This window comes from Tricharina praecox (genome assembly GCF_024521635.1).
Source record: "Tricharina praecox strain CBS 144465 chromosome Unknown BZA05scaffold_54, whole genome shotgun sequence".
Lineage (NCBI taxonomy): Eukaryota > Fungi > Ascomycota > Pezizomycetes > Pezizales > Pyronemataceae > Tricharina > Tricharina praecox.
Genome location: NW_026250456.1, coordinates 11,647 through 31,658, shown reverse-complemented (window position 1 = coordinate 31,658; position 20,012 = coordinate 11,647). Strand labels below are relative to the sequence as shown.

General features: G+C 56.4%; 8 protein-coding genes across 8 annotated transcripts; 3 read left to right on the top strand and 5 right to left on the bottom strand.

Annotated features, from left to right (window-relative positions):
- Positions 1–2,612: 2,612 nt before the first annotated feature.
- On the bottom strand, positions 2,613–4,034 carry BZA05DRAFT_465549 (uncharacterized protein). The gene is made up of 3 exons (XM_051487767.1): positions 3,626–4,034; positions 3,289–3,488; positions 2,613–3,218 (listed from the first exon to the last, which is right to left on the bottom strand). Exons 1-3 carry the CDS (start codon positions 3,808–3,810, stop codon positions 2,833–2,835), a joined length of 771 nt encoding a protein of 256 aa, XP_051334656.1. The 5' UTR covers positions 3,811–4,034; the 3' UTR covers positions 2,613–2,832.
- Positions 4,035–6,092: 2,058 nt separating this feature from the next.
- Positions 6,093–7,677, bottom strand: BZA05DRAFT_229813 (uncharacterized protein). Its single transcript, XM_051479798.1, has 4 exons — positions 7,340–7,677; positions 7,165–7,266; positions 6,851–6,946; positions 6,093–6,796 (listed from the first exon to the last, which is right to left on the bottom strand). Exons 1-4 carry the CDS (start codon positions 7,562–7,564, stop codon positions 6,296–6,298), a joined length of 924 nt encoding a protein of 307 aa, XP_051334655.1. The 5' UTR covers positions 7,565–7,677; the 3' UTR covers positions 6,093–6,295.
- On the bottom strand, positions 7,520–8,518 carry BZA05DRAFT_229806 (uncharacterized protein). Its single transcript, XM_051479797.1, has 3 exons — positions 7,906–8,518; positions 7,745–7,860; positions 7,520–7,693 (listed from the first exon to the last, which is right to left on the bottom strand). Exons 1-3 carry the CDS (start codon positions 8,421–8,423, stop codon positions 7,650–7,652), a joined length of 678 nt encoding a protein of 225 aa, XP_051334654.1. The 5' UTR covers positions 8,424–8,518; the 3' UTR covers positions 7,520–7,649.
- Positions 8,519–10,306: 1,788 nt separating this feature from the next.
- On the top strand, positions 10,307–12,085 carry BZA05DRAFT_413409 (uncharacterized protein). The gene is made up of 4 exons (XM_051485187.1): positions 10,307–10,643; positions 10,684–10,753; positions 10,803–11,634; positions 11,678–12,085. The coding sequence occupies exons 1-4, from the start codon at positions 10,494–10,496 to the stop codon at positions 11,715–11,717; spliced, it is 1,092 nt and encodes a 363-aa protein (XP_051334653.1). The 5' UTR covers positions 10,307–10,493; the 3' UTR covers positions 11,718–12,085.
- A 234-nt stretch (positions 12,086–12,319) lies between these two features.
- On the top strand, positions 12,320–12,803 carry BZA05DRAFT_413408 (uncharacterized protein; the record flags this gene model as incomplete). The annotated part of the gene is made up of 1 exon (XM_051485186.1): positions 12,320–12,803. A coding segment is annotated over exon 1 (245 nt), but the record flags the coding sequence as incomplete, so codon positions are not given.
- A 127-nt stretch (positions 12,804–12,930) lies between these two features.
- On the top strand, positions 12,931–13,624 carry BZA05DRAFT_449624 (uncharacterized protein; the record flags this gene model as incomplete). Its single annotated transcript, XM_051487383.1, has 2 exons — positions 12,931–13,207; positions 13,260–13,624. 2 exons carry the CDS (start codon positions 12,931–12,933, stop codon positions 13,622–13,624), a joined length of 642 nt encoding a protein of 213 aa, XP_051334651.1.
- Positions 13,625–13,660: 36 nt separating this feature from the next.
- Positions 13,661–15,929, bottom strand: BZA05DRAFT_345022 (fungal-specific transcription factor domain-containing protein; the record flags this gene model as incomplete). Its single annotated transcript, XM_051481157.1, has 3 exons — positions 13,661–14,720; positions 14,773–15,291; positions 15,355–15,929. 3 exons carry the CDS (start codon positions 15,927–15,929, stop codon positions 13,661–13,663), a joined length of 2,154 nt encoding a protein of 717 aa, XP_051334650.1.
- Positions 15,930–17,409: 1,480 nt separating this feature from the next.
- Positions 17,410–18,994, bottom strand: BZA05DRAFT_465501 (uncharacterized protein). Its single transcript, XM_051487766.1, has one exon. The coding sequence runs from the start codon at positions 18,803–18,805 to the stop codon at positions 17,603–17,605; it is 1,203 nt and encodes a 400-aa protein (XP_051334649.1). The 5' UTR covers positions 18,806–18,994; the 3' UTR covers positions 17,410–17,602.
- Positions 18,995–20,012: the final 1,018 nt, after the last annotated feature.

Genomic DNA, 20,012 nt, shown 5'->3' with positions numbered 1-20,012 from the left:
CCCTGCCGCCGAATCGATGTTGGAGAGTTTGCTTGGAATGGGACGTGCAGAGGAGGTGGGAAACTTCGGGGAATGCCTGGCGTACGGCGGATTGCTGGATCGCACTGTCGTCTGTAAGGAGGTATCGTGGTTGCCATCCGCCTATTGTATGGATTGTTAGTTTGGATTTTTCGGAATGTCAGAGTCGCGGATGGCATTTACCAGAACACCAGGTCTTCAGTACAGACAAGGCTTTGGCAATAACTCGACTTTCTTCCCGGTCAACGACGCAGTGTGCTGCCGGGATCCAAATACCGTGTTTATCCCTGACGAGAAAGGAAAACATATTGTGCTTCCATTTGTTGACTTTATGGGTGGAGTCAAATTGCGTAAAATATCCGCGTTGGTGTAGGATTTGTATTCTGGTCGGATCGGCGAAGACTAATCCCCACCGCGCCTCCTTCCGATTTCCACTGTCTTCCACCTGAAACTCTTCGTATAGCCACTTTTCGTCTGCGAGTAGTTTCCGTGCTTGTATTATATCGTCTCCGAAAACGGTGCCGGGCTGGAAATTTAGCGGAGGGTCGACTCGTTTTGACCGTCGGGCATTATGAATATCGTTACTGATTATTTCAATGTTAGTTATTTTTTTATATTTAATTTAATTAATTCGGAGCTCATACATCTTTATAATACCATTACCTTCCTCCAAACCAGCACTGCGTAACGCATTGAAAATCTGGGCTGCGGAGCAGTTCTTCTCGGCCTCCGTCGCAATCAGCTCCTGCACAAACTTTGATTTTTTGACCATGCAGCTAGTTTCAAAGTCGTGAGTGTGGAGATGTTCTGTTTTGCGCTCGAGGGTGACAGTAGGATGGGGCCCGATGAGTTGACGCGTCAACTTGACCGTCACCTGACACTGGTCTTTATCGCGGACGCTGCTCGTCCTGCGCTTGATCGGATTGCCATCGGGTTGGACACTGCTGGATGATTTGCGGCTCTTCTTTAAACGACATTCCCCGTGCTCGACTTGTATGGCGCCGCTCTGCTGTACACTCTTGTTCCGGAACGTGTAGACATTGCACACCAACGGCCACACTTCGTCGAATTGGTCCACTGGTAAAATAACCGGGTTTTCTACCTGGAAGAGCTGCTCCTTCCAGTAGGCCGCATCTTTAGGCAGGGGGGGAATCATGCTAGAAGACATTTGGTGGATGTGGTGATGGTGGTCGTTAGTAGGGATTGTTGGTGGTTACGGTAGAGTACTGACGCGGAACTCAGGGTGAATACCCACGCGACTAAAGTACAAGCACGTGACTACTAGTCGCATCCACACCTATTTGTTTTGGACGTAGCGTCATGGCTGCTGGAAAAGGATGCTCGCGCCAGCCAAGGATCATTCTCCTTGCTCTTCTGCTGTTCCGCTCCACGATCCATGCGTTCGTCCCGCCCCCATGAGCAGCCAGGACAGCTCGTCAATCGCTTCGCTTCCAAGTTCCAAGGTTGCGTCAGCTAACTGGCCTGGCGCGACCTGCACCGTACGGTCGGTATCAGGATTCAGCTTGACAGCTCAGCTCATCTTCGAATTCGAAATAAAATAAAAAATAAGCCCATCTTCTCGTGTACCGGTATCCGGTGGAGTACTCGTTGAGGTTGAATGGGAGTTTACAGTGCCATTCCTAGTAGTAGTGGGAATCCTAACTTGCGCTTCAGCTACATGGCCGTGTCTTCCCCGTAGCTATGGTTGCCCTCCTAGTCGTCCGTCTCGGCGACGGGACCACTGGACCAGAGCATCGGCCGACCCTCTCGCCTCCTCAGATCTCTCTCTAGCATGCATCTCTCCCTCAGCCTTCACAACTTCCCACTCGACTACCATTAAAAAACGACAACATGCCGAGTGATAGGTAGTGATATCCGTGAAGCGCTCGACGCATCTCGGCCGCTTCCCGCTGTACGTAGCGCCCAAGGGGGACTTCCAGTACCTATTCACACACACACACACATCCGAATATCGGTCCACGCCGCTGCTCCCATGGCAATCCCGCCGGGTGTACTCAGGCTCCGGTGGAGGGGGTTTGGCAACGGCTCTATTCTGAACCGACTACCGAGGGCTTGTAGACGGGCTATCACTCGCACATATCTTGAGCACACACTTTCTATGAAAGCTCCCGTACGAGTTTGTATAGCAGTTCAGAGTTCAGCAGCACGTTCCTAGCCCACCAGGACTCAGGAGCGTGCTCCGGGCTGGAATCGGGCATATGCTGAGCAACCACCACCACCACCACCACTTCAGTCTTTACCGCGTATCTACATTTCTGGGACAGACTGGGGCGGAGGGCAGGGAAAGCCACATTGGGCCGCTCGGTGCAAGCCGGGTTGGGCCAGTGGGTGGAAAGGGGGTGAAGGGGGGGATATTGCCATGATAGATAGGTCGCATGCAATCAATGATTAAACAAAAAACACAAAAACAACAACAAAAACAAAAACGAAATCTGAGGACTGCCTCCTTATACTAAAGAAACATTTAGGAACTCCTCACATCTTGCGCAGGCCCCATAGGGCCCTCCTTCTAATCCTAATTGCGCACCGGACACATAGGGCTTCTCTTTTGCGCACCGGCCCACATAGGGCGGCCTCATCCTCCTCCCCTCCTCCTTGCACGCTAGCCCATGGGCTCTCTTCATCACCGGCCTTCAAACCTCCGCTTCTATCCTTTGATCCCCCTGTCTCCATGATACTCTCCGCCTCCTGCAAACCCTCCGTTTCCTCGGAGGTTTTAGTCCTAGGTTGCGTGTATTCGCCCGATGAATCGCCATCTGCGGTGTTATCGCTTTTCTGCGAATTCGTCGAGACTTAAGAATCCTTCGAGGCCTGGGAATCCTTCGCGATTTGAGAATCCGTTGAATCTTCCAACCGTTGCGAGCCCTCCATCTGCCCGGTATCCTCCATATCCACATCATTCTGGTCGGGATGAATCGTCTTCTTGGATGTACGTGGGAGGTTATCCACGTCATCCAATGGAAGAGTGCTGAATCCCGAGCTGATTCCAGAATCGGTTTCCTGTGATGGGGTCGGCATTTGCCGATAGTTCCACTCTGGACGAGTTGAGTTCTTCATTGTCGGAAAGCTCTGCCCTAGACGAGTTGAGTTCTTCATTATCCGAAAGGGAGAGAAGGGCGCTCTCTCGGTAATGGCGATTAGCACCGCCCTCGTCGAATCGGAGGTTATGATAATGAAGACTGTCTCGGTCGGTTCGTCCCATCCCTCTGGACGATTCGAATCGATCGAGACAGTCTTTAGTGTCCCAACCTCGTGCCGGGGCAGCCTCCTTGTGCGCCGGCGACCAGCCCAATCTGGCCTCTCTTCCTTCAACTTGAGCCAACCCCATAGGGTGCTCCTTCACCTCCTTATGCATCGGCCCCATCCCGTCTTCCTCGTGGTTGGCTGCCGGCCTCATGCGGCGCTTCGCATGCTTCTTGGGCCGACCCCATCCGTCGCTCCTCCTCCCTCTTCATCGGATTCAGGCAGTATATCTGCCTTCGGATCGGCGGGCAGTCTCTGACTGCCGGGGGGAGAGCTTCCCCGGTCCAAACGGGACCGAGGGAGGCAAGGGCTGTGGAGTAGTCATCGACAGGTTGATGTCGACATCTGGTGCTCAGCCCAGGCCCCCCCAGCTCCGGGATTGGGCAACTCGGTGTTGCCCAAGGCCAGGTAAAGAGCTGCCCGACTGCTCAAAACGCCGACAGCATAATCTGATGCTGCTGCTTCTGTGGGCAGCAGAATCATTTCTGCTGTTGCTGTTGGTGCATAGACGCCCGGGAAATCCGACATGGTGAATGAAGTCGACGATGGATCGCCAGCTGGGGTCGGGCGCCGAGTCTGTATTGCAGCTCGGCTCGGGATGGGGGATAGGGGAAAGGGAAGTAGACCGCACACCACCAGTTCTTGGCGACAGGATTATGCGTAAGTTTTGGTTGGTCGAGTGTGCGGTTTTGGAAGGTACCATCGAAGGGGGTGAGTTGTTGGTTAAGAAGATATGTTGAGTGAGAGATGTGTAGAGTGAGATTTGTAGAGTGAAGTGAGAAGAGAGAAGTATGTAGAAAGTTGGGAGGGAGATGAGCGGTGGGTTTTATGGCTGAGAGTGTCTTGGTAGCCCACGATGTGAGTACTACGTGAGGGCACGCACACCACTGGTGCCCTGAGACTGGAATCACGATACCCTAATCCTTCGCAGTATTCTTGCCCTGGGAAGGCTTGGCTCCGAAGTTAATATCCTGCTGTACCTGAGAGAGCAATTCAATGAATCCAACAACAGACAGTCAGCTGACGACCGCACTTGGATACCCAGCCTTACCAAACTTCACTTATGGATATGCGGAACTGGACTCATCACAGTGCATGGTATGGTTTAGATACTGGTATTCAAGCCTAGCTTAGAGATTCTAGTAGAAGCGCATCTGTCGCCTCGAGAGCATTACAAACCGGAGTAGGATTGACCCCGGCTCCTCAACCTCAGCACCCTACTCCTCCTGCCTCAACTCCACTTCCATCTCTTCCCTTTCCCTGATCTCCCATCCTAGCACCTCACTTGTTACATCTTCCTCAGACGCCTCTGGGATCCGCTTGTCTGTAAAGCAAGAATTACCAGGAACGTTATCGAAGCCCGCCGAGTGACGCTCCATAACCAACGACCACTGGATCATCCAGATTTCACATAAGCCTATCCAGACGTTTAACCATTCGACCTACAGCACCGATCATCTAGTGCCATACCGGAGCCACAGCCTGCGCCTGCAGACTCGAGCGCGGGGTTGACAGTTCTCCGGAAACATTCGGGTGGTCGTCCGCACACCTAGGTTTGCCATGATCTACTTAGGTCGCAAGCAATCACTGATTAAACAAAAAAGTCCGCACACCTAGGTATTACCGGTAGTCTACTACCTAGTTTGTAGATGGACTGGATGGACTGGACGGACTGCAGTCGACTGGACGGACTGCAGTCGACTGGACGGACTGGATGGATCTGAATGGACTGCAGTGACTGGATGGACTGCAGTCGACTGGATGGACTGGAGTCGATAGGATGGACTGGATGAGCGGCCTACCAATTCCGCATCTCACCGGGAATAAACACACGATAACATCAGTATGGCATACTACGATACCTAATTGCCGACTATACGTACTCCCACGTATTCCCACTCCCCCGTCCGCCAACTACACTACCCATCAAACCAAGTTCTCCCTCAAGACCTTAAACACCATCTCCAGCTTCCCAACCTCCCTCCTCCGCACCTTCCTTACAACAGGCGGAAACGGTGCCCACCTCTCGACCTCAAAGACAACGACCCACTCCTTCAGCGCCCCGGTAAACAGCGAAAGATACCTCAGCCTCGGCACCATCCCAAGCGTCTTCGGCTCGGTCGACTGCCTCGCCTGCAGCCTATTGCGCTCATTCTCTATGCGCGCGAGATCCGGCAGCGAGCGCACAGCGGACTTGTGCGAACGCCGGCTTATCGTCCAGATCAGTAGCGATATCGCCATCGATCTCGCCGCCCGCGAACCCGCGCGCGACGGCGTTGGCGATCGCCTGCGCCAGCGGCTGGAGCGCCCGAGCGGCGCGCAGGTGGATCTGGAAACATTGGACGCGGCCGGCAAGGGCGGCGATTGTGAGGTCTGGCAGGGCGCCGAGGTCCGCGGGGAGCGCGAGGGCGCGGAGATGCGGGTAGTGCTGCAGGTCGGTCGCGAGGAGGGCGGTTTCTTCCAAAAACCATGGGCACGTGCGAGGCGGCGAAGCGAGAGCCGAAGCGGTCGGAGAGTGTGTCCAGCGCAAGGAGGGATAGTGTGCCCCGGTGAGCACGGATCCCGGTCGAGACGTAGGTCAGCCGGTGCGGGTGTGTATCCGCTGTAGAGGGCGAGCTCGTGCAGGCCTGTGAAGGCGTGGAGGAAGTCGTGGATGTGCCGGAAAGAGAGGGTCGTTAGTGTGGATCCAGAGCTTGCGGAGGCGGATGGGGGACGGGGTGGATTTGCGGCGCCAGCCGTTGAGGAAGGGCCCCAGGCCCTGGCAGCGGTCGATGACTAGCGAGGTGAGGCGGTCGACTACAGGCAGACGGTGGAGATAGGTTACGTTCGTCCACTTCAGTTTGAGCGTTGTGAGGCGCGGGAAATTGTGGAGGCCAATTTCGGTCCAAAAGCACCCCCTCGGAACACGCTCCAAGAACTGGTAGCGAATGCGTGGGTTCCATTCTAGTCGTAGGACCTTGAGTGCTGGGCACTGCGACAAGCCACGCGCGGATATGGTCAATGTTGGACGCCGCTATGGAGATGATCGTGACACTGGCCAAAGGCGATGCACGGCCGTCCACACTAAATAAGAACTGCGGTACCTCCAGATTGTGACAGAGACGTCCAGAGATGCTCCAGGAAACTTTCGTGAGGGCTTCCTGATGGAGCAACTTTCGGACCTCGGGGAGCGGCAGACTAGGGAGGTACCATTCAAACCGTTGCAATACATTTGGGCCGACCTTTGATAGCAGTACTCCCATGAGCCGCTGTACATCCTTTGCCGCATCGGGGCCAAGACGACCCAGAACCCTCCTCTTATGACGAACTGGTGGGGCAGGAACCGAAAGTTCGTGATAAATCTCAACCCTCGGTTATTTTCTAGAGAAAGGCTGTTGTAAACATGTTCCTTCGCATCCCATGAAGACCCACTGAGCACGATGTCCACGGATCTGTACAAGTAGGGGGTTGTGTACGTGTGAAAAAGTTTGGATACGAGGCAGAGATTGTAGAAATCGGAACGAGAAAGGTTGCTCTGAGTGTACCCGTCAGATCCAAACAAAGTATTCAAGAGAGTTATTAAACATACCAACACGATCAGGATTATTTCTGCATGTAGAGAGGATAGGCCGTTTTGTGTGGTGGTCGAAGTTTTTCGACGTCGCTTATGCCGCTGCACGGTATTCTGGGAAGCCATTAATAGTGGCACAGAGAAGTAAAGCAGTCTGATGCTGACAGTAAAAGAAGTCCTGTCGCTGGCTCTTATAGCTGAGAGGATACTACAATCAACCCCAAGGGTATCGTGATTGTTATGCCTGAGACTTCATTGTGCTTCGGAGGTACTGTAAAACTGCCGATATGAGTGATTTCGGGCCGCATGTATGGCCGAGTTGATTAACGTACCTGTCCAGACTCCAGAACCCCCCCAGACTGCAAAGCCACATGATCCGCAAACACATGCCCCACACATTGGACAGTCGAAACACGAGCTGCGACTGCGATTTCCTTCACTCGTCACTCCTCGCTTTCAAAGAGCTCGACGTTGTGCCCGCAGCCCAGAACATAGAAGTCGACGTACCGGCCGATTTCGTTGAGCATCGAACTTGGAACCAACTTGGAACCATCCATCGACTCGATTTAACTTGGACAGCTGCACGATGATCCACCCCTTCCAGAAAGTTGGATGCGTAGAATGATGGAAGATTTCTGGTCTGCTGGAAGCTGGAGCCGAATACGATGGCCGAACCGTGAAGCTTTCCAGCTGCACGGACTTGGGTGCCGAAAACGGAGCGTAATTTACCATGATCCTCGCAGACCGCCGTCAGTCAGTCAGTCAGTCAGTCAGTTGGAAACGAAACCCGAAAAAGAAAAGAAAAAACAATCGTCAGTCAGCAAGCCAGCTTCGGGACAACCATAGCGGGCGTTATATACGCTGGGAAGGAAGTTTAGCTTGGTCCGGGAACTTGTACTTGGATAGAGCTACCCGTAGCTCCTCCGTCGATTTGATTGCCTTTAGCTGGCCAGCACAGGCAGGAAATCAGAATGAGTATGTATGATTGATTGGCGTAGCCGCTGTCATTGTCAGGAAAGCTGTGGAACCTCCCTCGGTCAGTGATGGTCGAGGTCCACTCCGGGGAGTATAACTTGGGAGTTTGATGTCCATTAGACACCACCACATGCACCCAGAACAATGGAAAGTCGGCTTTGTGCCGAAAAATGGAACCGAGGAGAACAGTTCTCGGGCATACATCTCGTTTCGACGCCAACGGCCGGTCTAAAGTCCACACTGGGGGATTTAGGTGTCGATCACGAAACGTTGACGTTTGGACAGCCTCCCGCTCGTCGCCTCTATGTAGCCAGCACCCCCCATCGAGTCGATGCTTCCAGCTGATCTGCACGGACCCGGATGCAGAACGAGTTAGAAATCCGTGCGCGATTGACCAACAAGCTGCCGTGCCTGTAGAGTACGGCCAATCGCGACGGCCCACAGAACCATCCATAGAATTCGAATCTGTCCACTCCAGCTGAAAGTGTCTCGGACACAACAAACACGAGCTTCGTACAGAAACGAAAGCAAAGGATCGCGATGACGCCTTTTCTAGAGCACCGGCAGATCCGTCCAGGGCACCCAGTGAAGCAGGGGAGGAGAAGAAGCTGGCCATCAGGACCTGTGGGGCTGGTTTTTTCGTTCCTAGATCTGGGATCGGATTCGCATCACTGCCGAAATTGCGATATTGCGGGGGAGTAATATATCACGCCAACGCGGCGGCGAATAGTAGCGCAAACATAATACCCGTGCTCGCCTTGGTATATAAAAACTGCAGGACTCGACCCGAACAGTCGTATGTATCGATCAACCGCACCCATCAGTCCAAGCCAAGCCGAAAGAGATGTCAATATGCTTGGTCGAAATCAAGGAAACGAATGAACGACGGAGTTTCTGCAGGTGTATCCGACCCGATGCGGTTGCGTAAACTGGAACAGCATACGTAGCGTGGAAGTCAGCTCGCCAGTGTTCCGACATCGAGTGACTTCAATGTCTCTGTCCTTCGCGATGGTTGGACGGATGCCTATTGGCACCGCAAACTGCAGGAAGCGCGCTGCAGAATTCCGTAGGATCCGCCCGTAGAACACGAATCGGGAAACCACCGGCCGGAGAGCGAGACAGCGGGCCAAGAGCGGTCGGTAACGATCAGCTTCGGTCAGCCAAGAGGCGCGGCCAATCGGAGCACGTTCAGTCGTTCTCGAGCGTAAGCGCGGTTGCCCCTGTACGACGACGTAGAGTGCTGCACGCACGAAGTAGAGTAGGGCGTAGAGTGGAATTAGTGGATAGCTACTCGAGAGGCAGGCAGGACGCAACGAACGGCGATCCGATCAGTGCGAGATCTCGGTAACACCGAAGTAGAAGGAAGCACGAGGGCGAGGTCGACAGGGACGGCCACTCGCGAACTCACTCGCGCACTCACTCACGCACTCACTGCCCACTCACCGTGGATTACCACTATATCCATGTCCTATTTCGGGGGCCGCGCCGCAGCGAAGAAGACTCAGCAGACTGGACTCATGGGAGAGATCTTGTGGTCAGAGGGCATGATCGGAAGGAACGCGAGATCTTGCGTGAGTCCACTCGCTATATCTCTCTCCATTCATCGGATTCTAGACGAGAAAGAAGCTTTATTGCGTATCGGCTCCGCAGGGAAAAGCGCGACAGCCGAGTCGAAAGTGCAGACGGCGGGATGAGCGGGCGGGGAGTGTGGAGAGGAGAGGGCGCGGAGGACGACGCCGTTGTGCTGCTATCTCTCCCTGCGTTGCCGGGGTTACCTACCCACCCGCTCCCCTTATCTCTGTGGACCCTGTGTGCCAGGCCCCCTGTCCGGTGACGCAGGTGACCGGCTGGGGCTTATCTCCTCCACACGACACCACATCCTCGCGACTTCCTCCTGATCCTCCTCCTTCGGGATCCGCAGCACAGCAATCGGTGCGATGAGATGACATACGCCGCTGTCGTTATCGTCTTCCGGCGCGCGGCGGTGGGGAGGGGCAGTCCGGCCGAAAACGAACGAGCTGGCGAACCAAACGGAAGAACGAACGAAAGCTCACCGCTTCCCGTCCCCGCTCTCGTCTCGTCCCGTCTCGGCCAAGCCAACGTTGTTCGAAGGTGGATGGAAAAAAGCTAAAAGCGCCCTGGCCTCCCAACCGCGACCATATACCGTCATCTGAGCAGCCTAGTTCCGCGCATGAGTCGTGCGTCGGTGTGGTGGGTGGGTGTCTCACCCCTCTGCCCTGCCCCCCCGTATCTGCTCTATCTCCTCGGATGGTCCCATAGCTCCCGACAGCTCCCATTCATACTTAACTCCCCCAAACTCTCCACTCCTGCTCCGCCCACACGTCGCGTCTCTACCTGTCCCGTGCGCGAAATCTCGGGCTCATCGTTCCGTCTACAGTGCGCTCGTTACGTAAATACTCCGCTGGCTGGCCCGACGAAACAGTCTATATCCACCGAGAAACGACGCACGAGTTACTGCACTCGCTCACCACCAGGAACGAAACACGGACGAGCTAGAGCAGGTGGGCTACTTGACCTTTGACCATTGAAATGCGGGGAAGCCCAGGGCTAAACAGCATTTGCATATAGTCCCCACCAGTCCGAATCCAGCACCAGCGTCCACATTCACATCCACATCCGTTCCTCTTCTCCCTCAACCCCCTATCAACACCTACGAGCAGCAGCCATGTCCTCCCCATTATCATACGTACCACCAGACCTACCGCCCTTCTGCGAACCGGATACACCGGTGCTGGTATTTCTCTCGCAGACATTCGGAACATGTTTACCATCGTACTTGTCCTTCTTCTCTACGGCGGCCGGCGTGCTATCCATCGTGTCGTGGCTGTTTGCGCAGATGCCACAGATGCTGGAAGAACTACCGCCGCGGATCCGTGGACGGGCTGAGTCTGGGTTTCCTGGCGATATGGCTCGCAGGCGATATCTGTATGTTTCCCTTGTTCGCATGTGCCTCGGCAGCAGCTGACGGACACAGGCAACCTTCTAGGAGCAATCTGGACCAGCCAGATGTGGTTCCAGCAGGTGGTCGGAATGTACTATGTCCTCGTCGACGTCGTGCTCGTCTCGCAGTACTTCTACTTCACCAACATCAACCCTCCCGAGCTGCTCTTTGGCCAGCAGCTCCACTACGACGAGAGCATCGACGACGACGACGACTCGGATGACTCATACCTCGTCGACTCCGAACCCGAGACCAACAGCAAGAAGAAAAAGAAAGAGGCACGCAGCAACTCGAGCGGCTCCCGCGGCCGCAGCCGCAGCCTCGCCTCGACACTCATCGTGGTAGTCTCGATGATGTTCCATCTTGCGGGCGCCAGCCCCATATCACCACCACCTCGATTCCCCTGCAGCGGATGGCGGCGTAAACTTGCAGGACATCGGCAGCGTCCTGAGCTGGTTCTCGACGCTGCTATACCTGAGCTCTCGCATTGCCGCAGCTCCTCCTCAACTTCCGACGGCGCTCGACAGCGGGCTAGCAATATCGCTCTTCGTGGCCGCCTTCTTCGGCAAACTTCTTCTTACTCGCTCTCGCTCCTGCTCAACCCGCTCGGCCACTACGACTACCAGCCTACGGCGGTGGCGGCATCGCGGCCCCGACGGCCAACGACCACGCCGAGTGGTGGAGCCGCGCGCTGCCATTCTTCCTCGGCGCCTCTGGCGTGCTCGGACTCGATGCCGCGGTCCGGCTGGCAGTGGCTCATGTGGGGCGAGCGGGCGCCCGAGGACTTCGACGAGCTCGACGGTGACGACGACGACTGTCTCGCCCTCCAGGAGACGACCTGGAGCAGGTGGTGGCCCTGGAACGGGTTGGTTTGAGGACTCGGCCGGCGAGGGGAGGAGGCGGCGGAGGGGGAAGCCGCTTGTGGCGAATCGAGCTCCGCTGCCCTAGTTATGGGAGTTCGCAGGGGGTAGCGGGCGAGCGATATGCGTTTTGGTTTTTTCTCTTTTGTTGGGAAGGCATGGGGTTTCTTGGGCGTTGTTTTTTGTTTGCTTTATTTCGTTTGGGCGAGCATGGACGGATGGATTGCGATTTGCGGAGCGGACTGATTCGATTGCATGGGGTTTTACTTTTCTTCTGTTTCTGGACTTGGACTTGGACTTGGACTGGGCTTTGCACGCGGGTGAAGTGGCTGGCTGTAATTTATACGGGACTTTGTGTAGTTGTAAGTTGTAGGTTGGATCCACGATAGATCGATAGATCGGAATCGGAGCAGGTCGATTCAATGCTACTAGATGCTATCTTTTGTCTGTGTCTTCTTTGCGCAAGTACCAAACTCAAGTACCAAACTTAGTGGCACATGCTGTCATTCGCGATGCCACAGATGGTGAGGACGCAGACTGGCATGACAGCCCCGGGGGTTTCTGGGGCGTACTAGCATTGTACCATACACCTGAAGATCGTATTACGTCTGGTGAATACCGAGGCCTGGAGGGTCGAGAGAGAGAGAGAGAGAGATCTTCCTGTTTTATTTCGCATACAGCCTATCTAAACTATGGCGAACCAACACACTCCTTGTTAGGACCCCGTTACCAGCTAGCACGATGTGGCGCCGCTGCCTACCAAAGAAAACAAATGAAATCGCACCACGACAATTTTACCGCCATCCTCATCTCCTGCTTCCTCGCGCCGGCCACAGGGCCTGGAGGGTCGGCAGCTTCCCACCTCCCTGCCAGGCTCCGTTCACGAGTGAGATTCCAAGACTCCGGCATGAGGCATCATTCGCTATGTACTCCTACCTTCTTCCTTCTCTTTCTGCTAGAAGCCATTGGCCTTCAGGCTTCAGATGCATCTCCTGCTTTTGCCATTCTGCTTCGTAATGGGGCTATGTAGAGTAGGTACCGGTATTCTCACCGGTGTGAATCCCCCCTCAAACACGCCGGGACTGAGCCGGGGCTGCGCCGGGACCGGCCGGCGGCGGCCGCCCCACTACTGCTATGCTGTACTATGATGTACTATATCTCCACCCCACCCCGCGTCTTCCACCCCACCCCGCGTCTTCCACCCCACCCCGCGTCTTCCACCCACCCCGCGTCTCCCAACACACGCACGCACGCGTCTTCCCACCAGCACCACCCCGCCTCGCTCCTCCACCACAACCACCATGTCCACCCCCACCATCCCCCCTCGAGAACCCTACACCCTCCCCCCCGCCGCCTGCGCCCTCCTACTCACCTCCACCCGCCTATTCGTGCGCGACTACATGTCGCGCTACGACGCCTCTCACGACTGGGCCCACATCGAGCGGGTGTCGCGTCTCGCCACGCGGCTGACCCCTCCCTCCGCCGACCACGGGCACGACGCGCTACTGATCCAGCTCGCCGCGCTGCTGCATGATGTCGGGGACCATAAATATTCTACTGGTGGGGACTCAGTGGAAAGTGTGCTCCTGGGCTACAACTGCCCCCGCCGCGCTCGCGCGCGGGGTTGCAGTGGTGGTCGCGCACGTCTCGTACTCTTCCGAGATCGCGAACCCGGCCGCGGTGCGCGCGGTGTTGGCGGTGTACCCCGAGTTGGCGGTAGTGCAGGACGCGGACCGCCTGGATGCGCTGGGGGCGGTGGGGATTGCGCGGTGTTTTGTGTTTGGCGGGGTTGTGAGGAACGCGAGTCTGCAGGGGTGCGTGGAGCATTTTGGCGAGAAGTTGGTAAAGATTCAGGCGCTCATGAAGACGAGACTGGGGAGGGAACTGGCCGTGGAGAGGACTAGGAGGGTAAACGAGTTTTGGGGGTGGTGGAGGGAGGAGAATGGCGAGGGGGAGGAGGAGGTGGGGGTGCCAGAGGAGAAGGTGGAAATGTAGCTCTATTCGCGATAAGGAGGACTATGTAATATAAGACTACCCAAGATCGCATGCTCCCACCCCCCCAAACCCTTCCATAGCCAGCCAGCAATCGAGATCCATACTGTTGAGGTCAAAATTCAACTTCATCTCGCCCAGGTCCCAATCCAGCACACTGCTTGGGGACATATTCTCCCCGGGCATTCCCGCCGTCTCCGGCATCCGCAGTAATCCATTTGCCGCAGCCGTTTCCTTCGCAATCAGAACACAGTCGAAAGAGGGAAGGAGTAAGGGACCTACTGCAATAGTCGTGCCGGGCGTCGAGCTCTCAGGGCTAACGCCACCCCAAGTCTCTGTATCATCGTCTTCCACGCCCTCGACCAGCGCCAGCATCCTACGTATAGCGAAGAGACTGACGTTTCTCGGGGTGGTGTCATGCATCATTTCCATCGCCTCGAGAGCGAGTCTCATACAGCGGGCGTCCTCGCCCGAGTCCGGGGCGTCGGATGCGCGGCGCTCGCGTAGCATATTAAAGATCAGCAGGAACGCCCCGCACTCGACGTAGAAACACGAGTATGCGAGGCGGCGCACGAGGTCGTTGGTTTTCACGCTGCGGTGCAGACAGATCAGCAGCTCGCGCGCGGCTGAGATGCACGCGTCGCACGCGGTGAAGATCCACGGCGCCGAGGTGCGCAGTTGCCGTTTCGAGACGGCGACGGCAGGGTCAGTGGTCAGCCGGTGCGACGGGTCCGCCTGCCATTGCGCGTGGAAGATCAGGAAGGGGCGGAAGATCAGGATCACGGCGTGGTAGTACCAGTTGTTGAGGAAGAGCTTCAGGACATCGGGTGCGCCCGATTTGAAGGGCGCGTCCGGGCCGAGTTGGAGTTCGGGCGGGAGCGAGGCGCGGAAGGCGTCGAGTTCGGCCTTGAGCGCGGTGGCGGATTTGTAGAGGGATAGGAGCGAGCCTTGTTTTGTGCTGTACAGCTGCTGCGAGGCGCGCGAGTAGACGCGTGCCAGTGTGATCAGCGATATGAAGAAGGGTGAATCCTCAGGGTATGGAATGCTGATGTCGCTGTCATGGATCGAGATCGGCCGGCCCAGTCCGAAAGAGATGGTACTATCCTCACCATCAGAAACGGCACCCTTTTCTGTTCATCCGGGAGACCAACACTTCAAAGATATAGATGCTCCAGAACGTTAACCTCCTCTCCTGCACCAGTGCAAAGTCCACGCTCTGCCGTCCTTTGGACAACGCCTCTTTGTGCAGACCCGCAGCGACCGCCTTCCTCATGGCCGTCCCCACCAGCAAATAAACCGAGTTGGGCTTCCCGGTAACGCACTGAAAATGCGCAAGCAGCAACCCCAGCTGACACACATGGACATTAACCACATCGTCAAGCTCATCCGCCAGACTATTCGCGCGCTTGTACAGCGTCTCGGCCCAGACCGTGTACTCGGTGAGCGTGGCACCGACCGCCAGGATGGCGATCAATATCGCTCTCTCGCCGATATCTAGCTCCCGCGCGTCACCTACCCCCGCATTCCCGTACAACACCGCCAGTGAGTCCGCCGCAACCGCCGGATCCACAAACGGCAAGTGCCTCTGTAGCGTTGTTAGAAATTTCTCAAGGAAGTCCGCCGCGAGATTGTAAGGCAGGAACAGCAGATTCGAATCATCCACGCCCCTCCTCCCTATCCCTCCGCCGATGCCGCTGCCGCCAAGCCCCCCAGCACCTCCCGCGGCAGGATACGACATGTCCTGTTGATCCGAATGTTTCCCGAAGAAGATGCCGCGGTAATTAAACCTGTCCAGCCCCTCGTCGACCTCTTCTATAGTCGACGACGGCGCAGTGGAAGCACTCTTTGCCGCGTTCAAGCGCTGGTGGATGTGCTGGATCATGGGGAAATTACTCGAGGGGCCGTAGAACAGCTGCAGGGTCCTGCTCGGCGAGTCGGCGTACGTGGCCGACACGCCCGCGTACAGCGAGCTCTCGATCGGACTTCCCCCGATCCCGCTCCCCGCGCCGCCCAATCCCTCCACATCACCCGTCGCCGCGCCCGCCCCCGCGCTCGTCCCGGCATCTGCCCCACCCCCCGCCGCGGCGGACGCACGCGCCATCCCCATCAACACGTGCCGTGGCCGCCGAATCCGCGCCTGACTGCGGTAGACACAGTGCAGTCGCTTCTGGCGGCAGTAGTCGCACGGCGTGGGCGACTGTCCGTTGCAGCGGATCTTGCGCTTGCGGCATTCTTCGCAGGCTTTGGAGGTGCGCAGGCGCTGCGGCGTGTCGGAGGTTTCAGACAGTGCTTGGGGTTCGATGTTCATGGCTTGCTTGCTTCGGAACGGACCGGTCGGCTACGCTGTGGACGGTGTGGTGGTGTGTGCGAGGGTTTTCCTTTCCGGTCCGGGACGGATATACGCTTCCCTATAAGTACTTGGCTAGCGAGCGAGGGGGCGAGGGAGGGCGAGGGCGAAGGGGGGACGTCAGGACGGGGTTAACTGGAGTGTATGGCCGCCCATACGCGGGCTCGGTGTTTGCTGTGATGGAGTGGAATACTTTACTTACTCATGGAGAGGAATGTGCGTCACAGGGTCAGTTATCCATGGTCCAGAAAGGGAGCTTTGGGCCGACGGACTGATCCCTTGGCACCGCTTCCCGGGGAAGCAACCCGTCTAGCTCGGAGCAAGGGCCTAGAGTAAGAATCTACAATGGATGAGTAAGTCGATATCAGACCTACCAGCTGCGATTTGGCCAGATCGTTCTCTAGCCAGGGACTCTTTACTGTGGGCGGAGTCAAGCCCATCTCAATGCGAAGCCCACTCACTCAATGATGGTGATACACGACAAAGCCTCGTGTATCACCATCTATGCTCGGAGTTAACGAACTCGATTACCTAGACAAGACACCTGCTTTTGGTTCTCCGTTGCCCGAATCGTCTTTATCCGTTGACGCGTCGGACGCGGCCACCCCTTGCCATTTATATAGAGTACCATCCTGCGGCGGTGCTCACTGCTCACTGCTCACAGCTGACGGCGACATCGCTTAATTGAGGTAACAATCGCGGGAACTAGACCGTTGCTCATGTAAGCACTTACACAATCTCCTCTAATGATTGCTATGTAGTAATGATCTTCCTTCGACAGCGATAGTTATCATGTCATGATTTTCAACACTCAACACTTCAACATACATATCCGCCAAGTTCTCAACGCGCCTTTAATATAGTAGGTACTATCAGATTCGTATTTGGAGATCTGAATTCTGCGTATCACTCCCATTCTAGTCGTTGTAGGCTGTAGCGATTGGACAATGGACATAACTATAGTACCCCTCGTCCAGCGCGGGCGACATGTTCCTCGAGATCGTCCATCCACATTACACTCCTTGCACCGTTGAAGCCAGGGCAGCACTAAAGAGATCCATCGATTCTTGCTTCAATCCGGGCGGACTGCTCGTAGTGTCGGGATGCGTTCCGATTTCGTGGATTCTCGGCCTTCGGGGACCTAGAGCGAGTGATATGCTGCGGTACCAGTATAGTAGTGGTTGTGGTACCATCGCAAAGGCTCGGGTCTTGCTGCCCCTCTTGTATGATACGGCAATACCGGTACATGAGTGCGTCGTTTACTACCACATTCACCGGTGTTTCTAATAGTGATTCTACTCCACGAGAGAGCGGAGCCACGGACTCCAAGTGGATCGCACTATATACATCTCAACTATATGTGCATGCAAGTGTACTGTCCTCAGTAACCCACCGGCAGTCCCGGGACCTTCTAGTAAATTAAAGCTACCTCTCTCCGCCGCTCGAAAACAAAATAGGTATCTAGGAAAACTCCTGTACATTTTCATTTCATTCAATCATTCCAAATCATGCCGCCGGTAGGTATCACATCCGCGAACAGCACTCCTCCCCCAAATGCACTGCTCGGAGTTACCCCGTTGACAATCTGAGCCGGTTTCAGCGCCTGGCTACCGTATTCGCCCTCCTTCTTAGGCTCATTGTCCCTTCGGTTGCACCTCTTCCTTCATGAGTTGTACCAGGCGCAAACCGGAGTTCCAGGATTTGTTCTCGATGTTTTGCCCCGCCTCCACGAGCCATTTCCTCCAGGGCTCCGTTACGGGGGCGGCCTGCATCACTGTTACCCACCCGGTGCTCTTGGAGACCTGGATCGCCTTCCACAGCGCGCTGGTGTAGGTCTTGGTCTCGTGTGGCACGCCCTCGTCGACCACATAGCGCGAAAAGTCCCAGAACCAAGTTTCGGGCAGCAGGGCCGCGAGCTGGTAGCAGCCATTGAGCAGCATGTAGGAGGCGCCGAGCGCCGCCTGCATGGTCCACGTGCAGTTCCCCATCATCACGACGCCGACCATGAGCAGGAACGTGGCGGCGCCCGCCAGCGCGTTGAACATCTTCTCGCCGATCCAGTACTCGCACTCCTCGGTGCCGGTGTACAGCTCGCGCGCCACGTTCTCGTCGCAGCGGATGATCATGAAGGCGCCGTGGCGCGTGCGCAGCGCCAGGTCGCCGTCGGGCACGTCGCGCAGCACCTGGCGCGCGATCGTGCGCGGCCGCCAGAACGACGCCATGCCCGTGAGCGACGAGGTCAACGACAGCGCGACGATGGCGATCACGGCGACGCCGTCGCCAATCACCGCCGCCCACGCGAGCAGCCCCAGCGTCAGCAGGCACGAGCCCACCGAGAGGAATACCAGCGGCGAGAGGCGCTGCGGCGTGACGATCGTCACCGAGTCGCGGAACCGCGGGCCCCAGATGTCCGTAGTCGTGAAGCGTCGGCGGAGGAGCCCGAGCGCCGGGGCTTTGGCTGCGGCTGCGAGTTCCCGCGCCGCCGGGGTGCCTTCCACGTCGGCGTCCCGACGGTTGTCGGGAGCGCGCCGGATTTTCACTTCGCGCACAGCAAACTTCGACAGCGGGATGTCGCAGAGCAGGTGGGCGAAGTAGTTGAGCTCGTCGTACACCACGCCGGAGTGGATTCCCGCGATGTGTGCGCGGTGCGGTTTCGGCCGGTCTGGCCGTTTGTTGGTCAACAGCGCCTGCGGGGCAGGCACGAGGCGGGGCAGCATGCACAGCCAGCTCGTGGTCATCGGCAACGAGTGCCGCAACATCGCCGACTCGCCCAGCACCGCTAGCAGTGAGATGATGTCGAGCCGCCAGCCATCGCGATCGGTGGGGAACCGGATCATGAGGGGTGCGATGTCACTCTAAACCGATTTGCGGGAGGGTATGTTGGCGCTGTCGCGAGAGAAATGGCTCGGAGAGATGCGGCCGACCGGGAGGGAACGTAGATTGTCCGCGTAAGAGCTTTTTGGCCCCAACAATGGCCGATTGCACTCATTATATAGCCTTGAGGTTATGTGGGGGGAGGGGGAGGGGGAGGGGGAGGGGGAGGGGGACGGGGGAGGGGTGCTCATGTAGCTATTGGCTGTCCGGCGCGAATAATTACTAGGATCGTCAGCGGCACGCACGGCTAGGCCTCCAAGGCTCTCCAACCCAGAGCACAATTATACGTAGGCCTTCGGGACTTGATTGACTACATGGTACATATGTGAGTACTTTTGGGCCAAACCAATACCTGAAGGCCAGCTGTGAAACATGCCAGCTGTCTACTTAGCTGAGCCGAGACAGCGCCCAGGAGGGCCGCCGTGATTGGTTGGTACCATACTATTACTCTATCTGATCCATCAATAATCAATAATCGGAATGCACCAAGCTTTTTTTCACAGCCTTCCCTTTCAACCCTAATAGTAGCGAAGTCCGGTGTATATTTTTAAACCGCACTAGAATCTAGATACCGTAAATCGGCCCTCGGGTTCTACATACACATCATATATAGGCTCATAAGGAGCGGGCCGGCCGTCGGCCGCCGAGTAACTACGGGGCATTGACGGTGGGCCGGCGAGTTGGCCCATCCCTTCCGGCACTGACCCGACCGATTCGGGCACGATGGGACTCAATCTCCTCGTATGTGCAGTGTTCTGTCAGATGAAGCACTAGTTATACTATGTGTATACCGGAGTACGGGAAAATCTAATGTGACAGCACTCCGCTAGGTGGTGGAGAGGCCTTCCGGTCGAGTGCTCGAGTAGAGATGCCCATTCAGTGACGATAATGGGCCAATTGGTGGAGGGGACAGTCGTAACGAATGACGACCTCGCACCACCAGCCATGCCGATCGCATCTATCCTGCCATTAAACAAAACGCCCTCGAACAAACCCAGCGACTTAGCAAAAACTTTAACTTTACTGTCACAACCCTTCCGTGTCCGTAATGTTATGTACCTGACAATACTCTACGTCATGACACTGTCGCGTTGCCGTCGGCATGTAGCTATCCTCATGGTGCAGTCCTAACTCTCATCACTCCGGGGAATCGGTATGTCAACCGATACG